We start from the raw sequence: 16,479 nt of genomic DNA, 5'->3' as shown, positions 1-16,479 counted from the left end.
AAACGATGCCAGGAATACAAGAGAAGTGGTAAGAAAAAGATTATTTTTTATTCCTCGATCATTTTTATTTTAAACGAATATCGATTTACGTATGGATCATCGAGCATTTATGGAATATGTTGTACATATTTTCGATACGAGGTTATCGATGTAAAACTAAGTCGATACAAGTATACATTATTGCGCGCTACATATAGAGCCAGGAGACGCGATAGATGCGCACAGATGATTTTATCCGCAAATTGAACTAACCACTTGGTTATTCTATCTTATATTTCAACAAATAAAAGTCAAGCTTGTTGTGAAAATACTTATGTAAGCAAGTAAACAACAATAGAAATTGCTATTTTAAGGTTCACCTACGCTTCATCTTCATCATTTTACTTACAAGACTGAGAGACTAGAGTGATGTTAGAAATTGGGACAAGTTGTACACATCTTTTTCTTTCCTTGCAAACTGTAAAAATGATTGAGGAAAAAAAAATTGTTTATGTCCATAATATGCCAATATGAAGCTGAACTATTCGGTAAAAATTGGTTTCGAATTGAATTATACTTTATCAGAAAATTACTTTGGAACGTTCATGTTTACTCGTATGTTAATCGAATATGTACAAAGATTAACCGTTCTAAGGAAATTGTTCGTGTAAATTGCAACAGTACGATAAGTATGATTATCGTTAAATCGTTAAAAAGATCAATTGTACGGCAAAGGAACGAGAAATTTTAAATTGTTTATATTTTTTTGAAAACAATACGAATCATCTGTCTGCGCGTGACGTATCGTTTGTAACGTGTTGACGGAAAGAAAATTAGAAATTTAATATCAAAGTTATCAATTTCGTCAAATTGTGTCACTGGTACAGTTATTGGCATAAAAAATAAGGATAGGTGCCTACGTTTCATTTCTTATCACGAACTGATAATCGATAAGTAAACAATCGTTGCAGTAAAATCCAACAGTTCTGAAAAATTCACTTACCAGTGTACCACTTGTCGTTTTGTATTTTGTGTCTTATTATTAGCGTTATCGTTCAATCGAACGCTGATTTTTAAATATCAACGTTCAACGGAATAAGCAACGATAAATAATATTTCAAAAATACTTTACACTCGAAATTCGATCATTTTTTTTCAACGCGACTCGATTTGAAAAATTCTCCGACATACGAGCTCGATTAATTTCACCGAAAATTTTCTTAAGGTTAAACGGCAAGGAATACAATACGGATAATAAAATGGTAGCACAGAACCATTTTGCAGTCTCGTTTCTTTCCAGGACCAAACAGTGCAAAGTATACATTAACCGACGCTCTTTACACTTTGCACATCTGTATTGCTCTTTCGTGACGTAACCATAATTACATCCTCAGGTATAACAAGGCTGCGTAGCGATCATCGATTCTTTTAACTCACCAACTACTCGACTGCGAACCAAGGAAATACGTATCTCGTGTTTTCTTTTATTATCGGCCGGTGACGAATATGGTTCAAAGGCTTCTACTGTCGTTTCACTCTTGTTTCTGTTATCGTATCGAGTTCGCGTACAGCAATACAATTATATCATAATTACGAAGATGTTATTAACCTGTTAACCTTGTTATTTCTATTTATCCTACGTTCGATACGTTTTCATTTCTCCAATTATTTACCCAAAGATATCTGTTTCGAAGTGTTTCGTTACACAGTAAGACTCTTTTACATATCTTCTATGCGTGAACGTATTAGAGATGGATAAAATTGGTTTGTTATTCGAATAAAATTCTCTCCATCTTTGGTATCTATTTGCGCATTAAATAAAATTCACTTCTCTCGAATTTTGCGTTCACTTTGCATTTCTTTAACTTTTGAGACCAAGATCGTGTACTAGAAGTATTTCAAAGAGGAAAGGAGATCATCTCTGAAACTAATCGCGAGTCGTGTTTGGTCAAACGTTTCAATCGGTATTTATAAGGCCTGCAACTAAATATCAATTATTGGACACTATCCTGATTCCACTTATGTTAATCGTGGTGATAGATTTTTCTTAATCCGAGCAATACATTCTATTCGTGCGATTCGAAAGCTCGAAAACGAATTAACCGTTAAGTAAAGGACTTGTTCTACCTTACATTAGAAACACATTGCGTCATATTCAGGTATGCTCTGGGCAAGAGGTGTTAACTCATCTTTTACTCATTTTCGATTACACGCCTAGAATGTTTTCGATCGACAAATGATCCAGTAAACGAGTTCATTTTACTATACAAGCGTGAAAGAGTTTCTTAACACTTTCGGACACCACAATGAACTCTTTACGAACTACGTCAAATAAAAAATCCAACATGGGCAAATGATTAGTCGATGTGTGCAAAAAGAAAGAACTTTCTTGAAAATTTATGATAGCAGTTGATAACAGACAACACCGATAAGAGAACGAACGAATTTGAAAAATAATGGTATACTTTGTCTAAAGAAGTAATAAATTTCATTCAATCTACAGGGCGTACAATAGTGAAACCGACAAATGTAATGGATCGAAAAAGAAACTGTTATATACACCGCCCTTTGAAAGTGTTAGAACACTTGCAGAAACTGAAATCAATTTGGAGAACCATTAAGAAATTGTTACAATTTCTTAAATTTATTTCAAAATTATTTGTATCAAGCTGAGAGAGGTTCTACATTGTAGTAATAATAACGTTAATTTTGCACAAGAAATTTAACGAAATTGTTACAATTTCTTAAATTTATTTCAAAATTATTTATATCAAGCTGAGAGAGGTTCTACTAGATTCCATTAATTTTGCAGTTTGTTCCATAAGTAAGTTTGGGATTTTTGATGCATCTCACGGATCTTTCGATCCAATTCATCCCAAATCTTTTTATTGGGTTCATATTGGAGAATCGAGGGGACTAATGCATCATTTTTTATTCATCGCTCTATTCCAAATGTTGCAAATGGTCTTTACAAACCCTTGGCAGTGTGCTTGGAATCATTGTCGTGCATAAAAACAAAATTTGGCCTTATTATTCGCTTCCCAGGTGGCGTGATCACGTAAAGTAGACAAACGTTGTCTATTTAGATTCGTCGGTTCATGAAACATTTCATCATTCTTCGAGTGACCAAATTTCGACACTTTTCGGCTCATTGTATGCTCGTTCACTTCGGTTGTTATTTCCGGAACACTTTTTTGTCTATTTCGTTTACTAGTTGCTCGAATAAAAGCGATCTTTAACAATTGTTGCCTTTTTGGTTCGCCCAGAACGTTTCGCTGACTCAACACTCCCAGTAGAATTGAATTTTTTTTTTATCGAGTATCCCACCGAGGACTTAGAATTCATGTTTTTATAGCTATTTCCCTTATGGAATAGCCTTCTCTTGGTAGAGTTATTATTTCTGTACGTTTTTTTTATCGTTCGTTTAAGTTTCGTGACATGGTGATCTCGCACGTGATTTGAAACGAAACTGAAGCAAAAACGAAATCGTTTTCCACGTGAAATAAGAAACAATTTATCGTATTACGCAGCAATGAGTTCGATGTAAACAAAAATATAGTCGAAAACACTCAACTCGTTGGATATATTGAGAAAACGTACCAGGAAACAATGTGTATCGCAGCGGACGAAAAGTATCAAATAAATTCAGCATACGTTTCGTAACGAACAAAATGCAATAAATGGGTAGAGTAATTAAATAAGTCACAAATACTTACAACTTAACATGTATTTCGATATAACCGTACAATTCCCTAAAACTCGAAGATATTACTTAAACTGGGTAAAAAATTACAATTTATTTTAGAATAAATACTACTAATTTAGATTAGTGCTAGGTCTCCTAATACTTTTGGAGGGGAATGTATATATACTGGAAATAACGATAAATCTAGAGTCAAGTATAATAATTATCAAAACCATATATGGAGTGTAGATACGAAATCGCAAATATTTTGCACGCGTTGTACAGAATAGTAATAAACAATGTTTGTCGGTGGTAAACTCGCATAAGATTATGTATAATTGATTATTTTTACAAAATATAGTACAAATAATAGTAAGAATAATCTTACTTGAGTTTACGTTTTGTACCTTCCTTGTTTCCAAAAAACTGTAGTACTTTTTTTATTATTGTACAAAAGTTGATCGTGTGGATTGTGTGTTAACATTTTCGTTTGCGACTTTTCATTTTCTAAATCAAAAATTTGTTTTCCGAGGTACAAATATATATTTCATTATTTCTAATTCTTTAATGTTGAATTCAAGTTCGTGCGTTAACCCGATTGGCAATCACGAGTTGTCCTAAGTTTAATACATTGTGAGCAGATGAGTGTACGCAGAACTGTCACTGCGTACAAACTTTTTAAATATGTTAATTTTTCTATGGAAATAATAAAAATTAATACGATTAATTATAATGAAACTTATTGGAAACAATGATAAACACTTGCTGCGAGTTTTAAAAAAGAAGAAATCGATTTCTTGCTCCATAGCTATAGCATTGGTGCATTGGTGCATTGGTGCATTGGTGCATTGGTGCATATAGCTAGCAATATGCATTTTACATTTGGTATAAAAAACTACACTTCTAACCTTACAGTTTGGAAATTTGTAACAAAGATAGTAATTCTGTCGATTTTTTGTACCTTTTTTGTGAAAAAATCTTTCTTGCAGCTGATCTCTTCTTAGTTGTTTTTTGCATTTTACCAGTAAATATTAAGAATTTTACCTCGTGTTGGCAAAAATAAAGAAAATAGAATTGTTTGAGAAATAGTGAGTTCATATTTACCGAGTTTTCAGTGAATGAATTGTATTCACTTGGAGATAAAAGATCTCGCACAGTATTCAATAAAGTGGATGTCGATCAATTGTTGCTACCAAAGCAGACCATTTACGACGTGATAAATTTTGTCATATATACACACAATGACAACATTTTGAATTGTTCTCCCTTCTGGAACCAATGCTTAATCGTAATACTTTGATTTGAATTTTTCTATTAGAAGATAAACGACAGTACACGTGTAACGCAATTAATACACAATGCATGTACGAAATGTAGGAAAATGGAAAATAACGAGTAAAATTGCTCTTCAATCTGCCTAAAAAGATATCGTTACGAAATTCGGTATCCTAACTGTAACACTCCACGAGCAAAATGAAAGATTCGTCTGAAAACTTTTATTTGTCTTTAATTCGAAAGGTGCTTGCTCCAGTTTCTAAAATGACCCGGTAGAAAACAATTTTGTTGAATCGTTTTCCCCTCGGGATTTTTTCATTTTCAATTCGCGTGTAACTCGTTACAGAGAGATGAAGAAAATTTGATTCGAATAGAAAATAAGAAGTGAAACCAACTTATAGCGATTAATTCGCGACGTTTGTTAAATTGGATAATTAAATTTTTCTTCGTTCATCGTAGAATGTGTATATAAAATAAAAAGTGACCAATCTCGATCAAAGTTTTACCGATCTCTCTCGTTGTACTTGCATGAAAATTTGCTTATCACATACGATCCTCTTCAATAGAAATTCTTCTAGGGTTAACAATGAGTGGAGGGTACAAGGTAATAGTGATATCGGTGTAATTTAGTGTCCATTACACGTAATGGTAGCAAGGCCGGACACCAATTGTTATTTTAAAACAAATTGGTAGTTATGTTAGAATGTAATTCTAATTCTGTAGAATAACATGTGACGTAAAGATGGTATCCGGTGTAAATGCTTCGTGATTGCACGAAGCTTTCTAAGTAGAGTGTGCATTAATTATGCATCGACAAATGAACACTCTGTTGTGTATAAATAACAGTAAATAACGTTATGTAGATTGAAAGATTGGACCGTTCCAATGGAATAGTTTAACATATTGAATATGTACGAACGAGAAGTTGTTGTTTAGTCACGTTACTTGATCTAGTTGATAAACAAGCAATAAATCAAGTACGTATTAAAATTTGAAATTCGGGATCGGTATTTAGTGTAATCAGTATTTAACAGTTCAGTTTCCTATTTCACAGATTAAATTCAATATGTAAAAATTCTTCAGGGAGTATTCTAGTCTAGCATATTTTTAAAAATAAACTATTTTTATAGTTACAGATCTTCTTTTATTATTAATACACTCATTATTCTAGATTAAACTATACCATGTATTTTGAAGATGACCGTGAAACGATGACCCAAGATATTACGTATATTATCGTTCGTTACGATTATATTCTGTTGCAAGTTAATTTATTTAACACGTTTTTAAACTTTTAAAGAATACAAGAAAATAGAAAAATGCAACAAAACTAATTAGCTTTGTTAGCTCTCGTAAGAAGGAAATTATTTCTATTAAATCCGTTTGTATAAATTTCCAGGCTATGCAGTTGAGATTTAATCATACTTTGTTCTATTGATTTTCATTATATTGTACTTTAAGGGTGTCTTATAAATACCTGAGAATTATCTGTGCGTGGTAAAAATATTTCACAACGTGTGAAGTTTATTATGACGTTACGGAACTCCATTGTACAATATATATATAACGTGAAAGATTTCTTTACAATCTAATTTTCATCGCTAAAAGAAAATTCAGCAAAATATTATCCGTCTATGTATACTCGACTACAAAGATTTAAATGACAAATTTATTCTTATTAATAATAAGTTACTTATACACTAAGATTTACATATTCGTTGTACATATTCACAATTTTTAATATAAAAATATTATTAAAAGGAACAAGGTGGAATTTTAGTCAGAAACAAATTTTACGTTTCTTATTCTGTACATTTTTCAGAAGTTTATCATATCAATGAACCATATAATTACTATAAATATAATGTACATACTTGTTGAAATATATTCGTAAAACTATAATGACGATCGACACGATTATATTTTTAACACTTGAACGATAAAGATACCATTAGTTGTAACAGACTTCTATTCTTTTTGTTATAGTTTCTCCAGAATCTGGGCAAGGTGGACAGAACTGCGGATGATATATTCGACGAACATTTGCAAAACTTTATGAGACAGCAGAATGCCGCTAACAGGCTGCAAAAGGAGTTCAACAATTACATCAGGTGTGTTCGAGGTGAGTTGATTGGAATGAAATTAAATTATAGGATGTTAGTGTAGCGAGTTGCGTAATATTTTAACACAATTAAAATTCGTCCACGACCAGGGACATATTTATTAGTTTCCAGAAATGAAATTCGAAAACCAGAGACAATTATAAGGTAACCATAATATGAAACAAACGATTTTAAAGGCTTGTCGAACGTGGAATTTTTTTACCAAACTAACGACAAAATACGATGAAATGGATAGACATTCGTATGTAATTAATCAAATATATAAAAGGTTAAATGTTTTGAAATTATGAAGAAAAAGTAAAATCGAGTCACAATCTGGTTTGGAAAGTATACCTAAATTGAAATACTATTCAATGCAAAATACTTAGGGAATTTGCAAGAAACTTAATTTTGTTTATCAAAAATAAATATTTATTTAATGAAAAAAAAGAGACACAAACAAATATCTTTTATTATTTTTTAAACAGGACCGCATTCTTTACACTTTACTTGTCTCAGGATTGTTTTTTAACTATCAATGCTTTAACTTTCATATGTACAAACAACGATAATAATAATAACAAAACTATATAATATATTGTGATATAATAACATAGTGTACTTACGATAGCAAAAGTGTAATAAAAATAATCGTTATACAAAAGAGAAAATAAATTAACAGTAAATTACTGTTGGATAATCAGGAAGAAACATATTTAGTGCAGAAGTAATACTTTTCAACTTATCTTTGCAAAATAATTCATCTTTTCATCAGAAAGTTTTTAGCACTTTCGAACACCAAAAATATTATCCTCTCGACAGCATTCTTTATTAAAGCTCAAAAATCGGTATAGCTGGTGTCTGTCTATAAAGAAGTAATTCATACGATTAAAATTAGAGTTTGTTACTTACATTTCGACATCTTGTCCTATTTTGGAAAGAAAGTGTTTACGATCAAATAAAATACGCGGCTTGTTCATTGGTATGGATGTCACGATCTTCAAGTATTTTGGTAGCCACAAAGAACTTGTTCCAATATCACAATAAGGTCTCTCATCGCACTGCTTTGAATTCTGAAAATACGATGGATAGACCTTTCGACTTTAATTTAGGTCAAAGCAATGGAAAACAAACCTCAGTTGGAGTGAAGCACGACATTGTGCGACTCGTTTTTCGGCCGAGAATTGTTTGACAGTTCAATGTAAAACGGTCCATTATCGTGCAGCAAAACAATAATGAAAGAGTGTAAATAAATAGGTAGGCGCACATTTGTTAACCATTCCACGACACAAAAGTGACTGCAGAAACTGCTAACAGAAGTTCAAAGTAACAAAGTAAGACGCAACAGTTTGCATTTAAATTGTTAACGCGTGTACTGCATCGCTAATATGTGACAAATTTCATGTTTCGCGCTGAACTTAAAAATTTGGTAAACACGTTGCGCCATAATTGCGCAAGTGTCGTTTAAATAAATCGATCGATTCGTAAAGAAAAATAGTGGTAAGTACGTTGATGGACAAAATTATAAGACGCTCTACTTCTCTATCAACAACGTATATATAAATGTACGTACTTGACAAAAAAAAGAACGATGGCAAGGAGAGTGTTTTTAGAATACTATCGCGATGTAAATAAATAGAAAGTATGAAAACGTTTGCTAGTAGTAGAATGTTTTTACATCGAGGTTGGATTAAATTGTGACACTGTTGTTTACTTAGCAGAAACGTATGCAAAGGTGGCAAACGATACAGTAATGGAAAATTTATGTAAAAAAAAAAAACTATACAAAAATTTGCTTAATCGAATAATCGATGTCGTACAAAATAAAAGCGAGACTATTTATTATAAAGACAAACGAAATGTGATCAATATTGATTAATTTTTTAAAATTATTTTCTTTATTTTCAAACATTACATATCAATAGTCTTGTTTGACGTGTAGTAACATTGTGCGATATAAGTGTAATACAAAGCTCTCAATTCTCATGGTGTCGTGTACGTTTGTCCACCAGTGTGTAACTCTGTAAGTTAAACTGTTCAATTTTCTGAAATGTTGCTTGTTGGTAATTTTTACTATCTCTGCATTCGGCGTTTCAGGTTGTCAATGATAGATTTCTGTATTTACAGCTTGTGCAAAGTGTCTATTTCGGATAGAAACCCTCTTAACGTGATTTATTACCTTTACCTGACTCCTATTACTTTCTTGCATCATCATCGTACAAAATCCATTTCTCATCGTCGGTCACGTCGCGGTAAAGATGACAGTGCTTTTATGATATATATGTATATCGAGATTACAGAAACGTACAGATGTTTGTTGACGATTCGGTTACCAATAACTCACAAGGTACTTCCATGTGAGTAATTCCCTTGAGAATAGGAAATCATTCTATCGTGTTGTCTGGAAAGTTCGTGTCGATTTTTATGGAAAATTTATTTTGCGTAGTATGAGTATGCGTTGCATTTTCATCCAGTGATTCTTGTAACTTGTGACGTTGGAACAATGAAAAACTAAAATCGTTGTACTTTTTCCTACACTTGAAGTTAATCATTTTGTAGGCAACGCATTTCAATTTCGATATACATTTAGTAAATTCTATAGTTACCATTTTCTTCCACAATCTTTCTCCGTGTTTCGCGCAACTTGAAGATCCCATTTCTCCAGAAGTTCTCAAGTTTTCGAAAAACTGTTCAATGTTTTTTTTTTTCCCCCCATCGAACGAAGAGTTAAAATTTGTGTCGTTAAGGGAACTTTTTAAAGGTCTAAATATGTGAAAATCTGAGGGTGCAATGTATGGTGAACACGATGGGTAAGGTAGAACGTCTCGACCAAAGTTTAACAACTTTCGTCGAGTAATCAAAGACACACGAGGCCGCACATTGTCCCGATGAAACACGACGCCCTTCCGATTCGCTAGCTCTGAACGTCTTTGTTCAATTACTGTCTTTAATTCGCCTAATTGCGGGCAATACTATTCCGAATTTATCGACTGGTTGTTCGGTAGAAGCTCGTAATACAGAATTCCTTTCAAGTTCCATCAGACACTTTCTTCGAGCGAAGATCGATTTTTGGTGTCGCTATAGACGATTCATTTCGCTTTCCTTAGGATCTTTTCCGCTCAACGTTATTGTAAATAATCTATGTTTCATCTATTGTTTCGAAAATTGTGTCTCCTCGTTTTTTCCCGTTTAATTGTGGGGAATTCATCGATCGAAACGGTTTATGTATACAGGCTTGACAGAAGATATCTTCGTAGAATTTTCGTTGTACACAAGTTTGAACAAGAAATTTTGCATAACAATTTACGTATACCTAGATAATTTCGTATATTATGTTTATTATTCCATTGCTACATTACACGTAACTAAATAAATAAATAAATAACTAAACGCGTACAAGTATGGAATGTTTTGTCTTATTTAGACGATACATTTCTCACGTGAAACAGATAAATTATTTTATTTTTATCTTCTACCTGTTTCGAGTCAACTTTTCGAACGAAGCACGAGGCAACAGCTACACTCCAGTCAAAATAACTTTGCATCTCCGGCATAAATTGAAAAATTTACCGACTTTTTCAATTGTCGGTAACTCGATCAAATTTATCGTTACTCGTTTTTCATTTTCTATAAAGTTATCAATGTTGAAAAACAGTAAATATTGGTAACAAATGTACAATTGTTCGCGTATAATCGACCGTTACAAAAGATAATGCACCGATAAAATTATATTCTAATCGTCGAAATGAAGTAAAATATGATAAATGGATAAAGAGCAACGTTTTTATTTCAAAAACGTAAATAATTTTTTATTTACTATCCCCTGATCGTTGATCGACTGATTTTCGTGCAAATGAACTCGGGTGCTTCAGCTTTTACACGTGATGAGTTGACTGGTTATTAAAAAAGCAGATACTATTTATACATATGCACATATATGTATTTCTCTCTTATATTTTTCTTCATAAAAATACGTAAATTCTCTTTTGACGTATTGTATTGGACGTGTTCAGTTTGTTTTTTTTTTTATAGGATTTTTTTTTAGTTTTCTCGATAAACTCTTTTCCTTTGATTTCTCTTGATTAATGTGTGGTAGAGTAAAACAACGAAGATCACACCTACAGTCGTGTGTCTAGAGAAACTAGTCGTGTCTAACAAAACGAAATTTCTTGACAATAAAATTATTAACTTCAAGTGTAGGAAAAAGTTCTACGATTTTAGTTTTTCATTGTTCTAACAATCACAAGTTACAAGAATCACCGAATGAAAATGCAATGCATACTCAAGATGAACTCGCAAAGCAACTGTAAATAAAGAAAAAAATGATTATCGATCGTTTACGTAAAATGCAAAATATTCACAAGGAAAGCAGATCGATTTTGTACCAGACTGTGCTTATAATCGACTTATGTTTATCTTTGATGATTAGACAACGAGACAAAGGATGTTTGGATTCTTTATGGTAATAAAAAATACAGGAGAGCACGAATAGATCCTGATCAATCGACAACATTAATTGCAAAGAAAGTTCTTCTCTGTATCTGGTGGGACATGAAAGGTATGCTCTATTATGAGCTACTCAAACCGAATGAAATAGTCACGACGACTTGTTATCAACGCCAATTGATTAATTTGAGCGATGAATTGGAACGAAAGGGACCGTTTACTCATGAAGGAAATCACCAGGTCATAGTACTGCATAGCAACGCTTAACCGTGCATTACTCGGGTGGCAAAGCATGTAATCTTCAGCTTGGGCTAAAAATTTCTTTCGCACTCAATTAACACCTGTTTCGGTTCCTTCGACGTTACTTGGAAAAATTACTTCGACAAAGTTGACGATGTCCCAAAATGTAACCACAATTTTATATACGGTGGCTAAAAAAAGTATTCATACGCTATATTATAAGGAAATTCCCTTAACGTACAAGTATGATTTTAATGAAAGTTTGCACGCATGTAAAGCATACCGGAACACATACGATATAATTGTTTCTTCACAGTGGAACGATAGAACGCTAAAAAATTGAACATTCTTTGTAAGAAAAGTTTTGTTGTATCTCGCACGATTACGAACTTCGTGACAAAAAAAAAATGAAAATCGTTGCAAGCTCCCCAATCGTACGAAATCAATTTTGTTTTCGATTTTTCAAACACAACTTCGTAATAATGCGAAATAGAGCAAAACTTTTCGTATGAAAAATATTCAGCTCTTAGTGTTTTATCATTCTGTTGCAAAGAAAGTACGAAAGAAGTTGCGTCAAAAAAATGAAAAAGAAAAGAAAACATTCAAACCTTCGAGACTTGATTTCACATCTTTGAAGAAATTTTTCTATATGGGCATTATTATGCTCCACGTGCACAAAAACTTTCATTAAAATCAGTCTTACAGCTAAGAAGAATTTTCTTAACGTATAGAAAAGTACGAATCATTTTTAGAGCCACTGTGCGTCTTGAAAAACTAAGAACGAATGGCAATTATTCTTTACTTCGAAACACTCGTGAACCTCTTCCTTTGAACATACTTCAAGGTCGTTGATAATGTAAATAATTCTCGAACATGACCGGAATAAGAAAATAAGAATCAGTTTTTCCTATCAGACTTTTACCTATCTCGCACACTGCCCTAAACACGGAGGAAAGTCGAATAACAACAACAAAGAATATTTCGGTGACCGAGCGTATCTTAATTTCTTCAAGAGGGTTTCACCTTACTAATTTAAAAAAAGATCGATATTTCTTTCCATTCTTTTTAAATTGAACACTTTAAGAATACTGTTCTAAAATATTACGGCGAAAGTTGGTATATTAACAATATTATAATAAAAATTGAAAACATACATTCACGATAATACTTTTGGAGAAAACATGAAAAATTCTTCATTTTCCTAGCAATATTTAACATTTCAACTTAAAAATTCCAATTTTGTACAATTTTGACCGAAATACCATAAACAGGACCGGAGGGCTAGGTATGTAACTAGGAAATTGAAATAGTATGCTACGAGGACGTTTATATTTTCTATATGTATATATAATAACTTCTATATACTTGTATGTACATATAATAACATTATCTTGTGAAATTTTATTGAGATACATGAATTACAAAATAAAATGAATGCACTTTAATATATACGCACGAAACGTTTATATTAAACATTCCACATCGTCAGAAAATATTCTCACATGACAATTAACACACGTTAAATGTCACGCCAGTTTTTTATACTTGAGGATGTCTTCGATATTCGTTCAATCCGTAGAGTAAAAAGTTGAAATATTCGATAATTTGTCGTTGTACTTGTTAGTTTATAGCATCACTAACGAGTGTAACGCTGTTTAAAAGTTCACAAATATTAAAGTTCGTGTCTTGTGAGCACTTTAGAGAATTATTGTAACTTCGAAGCGGTGATTTTTAACGTGTTAATATGTTAAGTGCCCGGCCTGTTTTGTTTTCTTTTCTGGTTAGCCCGTGATATTCGATTTCACCGATACGCTGGCTGCTGGAGATCTGTGCAAGATTGCGAAAAGGAAAATACGACACCAACTATGTAACGTTGTAATGTCTCTTTGCGGAAACGAATTCGATAAGGGACACACGTTGCACCCGAACAACTAGTACGCGAGTTTGGATTTAGGGTATAAAATTACTCGACAGTAGTATTCATTTAATGGAAACATTACGGTCAAAAATTGTAGTAAATTATAAACGCAACAGTTGATACATCTGAATGTGCGATGAAAATCCCTGAAATGTTATACCAGTGACCGACATGGTGTTAAAGTAAAGATTTAATTTTGCTCAAGAAAAAAAAAAAAAAAACAAATAGATTTTCTTACATTCATTAGGTATATTATTTTATAAAACGTAAATCGTGTTAGTATGGCAATGTAAAGTCTGTAACTCTCAAAGGCTAAAACTGATCGAAAATATGCGTAAAATTAAATTGCGAGTACCGCTAAATGTAGAAACGATAATGGCGAAACTGAACATCCGAGCGTGAAGAATGCAAGTTGCACGTTTAGTCGGGTAACATTACCAAACTCTGGCAGAAATATGTACATACAAAGTCGTAACTGTAACTTATACCGTGCACAATATGTGATACAATACTGTGATACAATACTATACTTTATGTATATTTCATACCTGTAAGCGGACATAAATCTCAACTGAGGTTTCGATTGCTCGATTAAAAGAAAGAGAAGAAGGAATTCTTTTATTTTATAAGTGCTACTGTCAAAAATGGCGATATATTGAAGAAAATCTTCAAGAAATTTTCAACATTTACCAGTATCGTAAAGGTTACGGTATATCTAGGTAACTAGGACTAATCACTCCTTCAGAGATCTTTTCTAGGTTGGCAACATGTACTTATCTGCATCGGGCAAGGTCCCTGAAGTATGCACTGCGATTGAATATTCTCTACTCGTTCGTTAAGTATTTCCACACTTTTGTATACAGGTCAGTCAAGTATCATCGACCCATTTAGAAAATTAGTTATTTTCATACAGGCTGTCTATATTGCTATTGCTGTGCACTTTGTACCGACTCTTGATACACAGATTCTAAAATCCTTCATCGAAGACGAAATACTAGGATGTTCGATAAGTTCTGTCGTTCTTTCCATTGTAAAAAAATACTACGACACTTGAATTTTGAACAACTGTAACTATACGAACGAGTGGACATATCTACACGAAACTTCGCACATGTTCATCAAACAGTAGAATCATCTTTTGGAAAATAAAACGACGAACCTAATAGCTTCGTTTCTTATCGAACGACAAAACTTATCGAGAAACCTATTATACTGTCTCACTCGATGCACAATAGAATAACTTGCATTCATCACTTCAAACACAAAACGTTACAAAACTCTGACGTACTACCTGGTACGAATCATAAAACATTAAATTCTAAAGTATTGTTTTCACTTACCTTATCTGTACGTATGACATTAATTATGTACAAAATGGCCTAAGGGTAAGTCTGTTCACAAAAAGGTCCCGCGCGCTGTTTCGTCTCCCATTATCGTCATCAGTTGCAAGTGACAGGGATAATTTACAAAAAGAAAAACAAACGAAGAAGAGCAGCCGTTAAGCACATTGGACACGTGTCAGTAATTAACGATTTTGTATCAAAGTGACAGAGATGGAGCGAGAGAATCGATTTATGCTACAAAGTTAAACGATTTCAAAAAAAAAAAAAAAAAAAAAAAAAATGTAATTGCACTTTGTAAGTCTACTTGCGTCGAAAATCGTATTGTAGGATAGTAGAGGTCGTTAAACCGTAAAAAAAATTTCCTCTACGAATTTTGTTTATCGTTACTTAAAACCAACTTCTAGCCTGGTCCAACTATTATAACAACTAGACGGATGAAGATTTTACGCAATATCTCGATTAGATCGTTGAATGTTGAATATAAATATCGGTTCGAAAAATAAGATTCAGTTTGTTGATCGATCGAAAGACGTGTTGTAACTACACTGGTTTTAGCTTAGAAGTAAGATCGATTTCCATTTTAAAAAATATCTACGAGTAGGTTTAGGTGTTGGTGTTTGTTAACCAGAGTATGAAATATTCTTGGCAAGTACCTAAGCTATTCAGATTGGCGACTTTGATAGAAGAGAACGATATTAAAACTTCCGCGGCCGTAAGTGGATCTTTTCAGACCCAGGAATCGGTATTTTTTTGTTTATATTGTGGGTTAGGTGGTGTAACGAGATGAATAAGTAAGTGTCGAACTAATGGCCTTTTGACGACTTCTGCCATAAGTAGAAGATAATGAGACGAGGAACGGTAAAAAGGTAACCACTAAAAGACTATCGGTTTGAAAAAGTCACGAAAGAGTGGAGATCATTTGAGCAGAGAAAATTTTAGGTCATTACCTATTCAAAGTTTCCTTTTACAAAGTCGAGTAACTCATTAACGCAGTGTACGCGTACCTTTTTGTATGAAATTAATTACAAAATTTAATTGCTGTAATTAAATCTGAATGTGTTAAAAAAAGAATCATAATTATTGCCTATTCTTGACCCGAAACGAAACTGATATCCCCGTAAGTAAAAACTTAAGATTCTCAAAAATATTGACGATACCGAGCAATATATTAGGCGAAATTAAAATATTAAAACCCACATTTTAGTGAAATCTCTCATTTTGATGAGAGAGATCTCGTATCTCGAACGATAAGAGTATATGATTACGTTCTATTCTAAACTGTATCGGTACTTAAAGCCAGTCTCTCTTTCTGCATATGCAAACGATATAATGCGAGTGAGGGTATTGGGAATTCCTCAAATAAAAAACTTAGTCTTCATTGTTTAATAATGTTTAACATTACAATAGTATTACGAATTGAAATAAAGTTTGATATCGTTCGTTAGTCTTCATTGTTTGATAAAATTTAATATTATGTTACAGTCGTGTTAC

General features: G+C 32.7%; 1 protein-coding gene across 4 annotated transcripts in view; it reads left to right on the top strand.

Annotated features, from left to right (window-relative positions):
* The window catches only part of Amph (amphiphysin), a 114,308-nt gene that overhangs the window by 72,660 nt on the left and 25,169 nt on the right, over positions 1–16,479 (top strand). For all 4 annotated transcript variants that reach the window (XM_076314098.1, XM_076314097.1, XM_076314096.1 and 1 more), the window contains exon 2: positions 6,926–7,061. In XM_076314098.1, the coding sequence (XP_076170213.1) occupies positions 6,926–7,061 (136 nt within the window). The remainder of the gene's footprint in view (positions 1–6,925; positions 7,062–16,479) is intronic.

Source organism: Ptiloglossa arizonensis, chromosome 6, assembly GCF_051014685.1.
Source record: "Ptiloglossa arizonensis isolate GNS036 chromosome 6, iyPtiAriz1_principal, whole genome shotgun sequence".
Lineage (NCBI taxonomy): Eukaryota > Metazoa > Arthropoda > Insecta > Hymenoptera > Colletidae > Ptiloglossa > Ptiloglossa arizonensis.
This window is presented reverse-complemented; position numbering and strand designations above follow the sequence as displayed.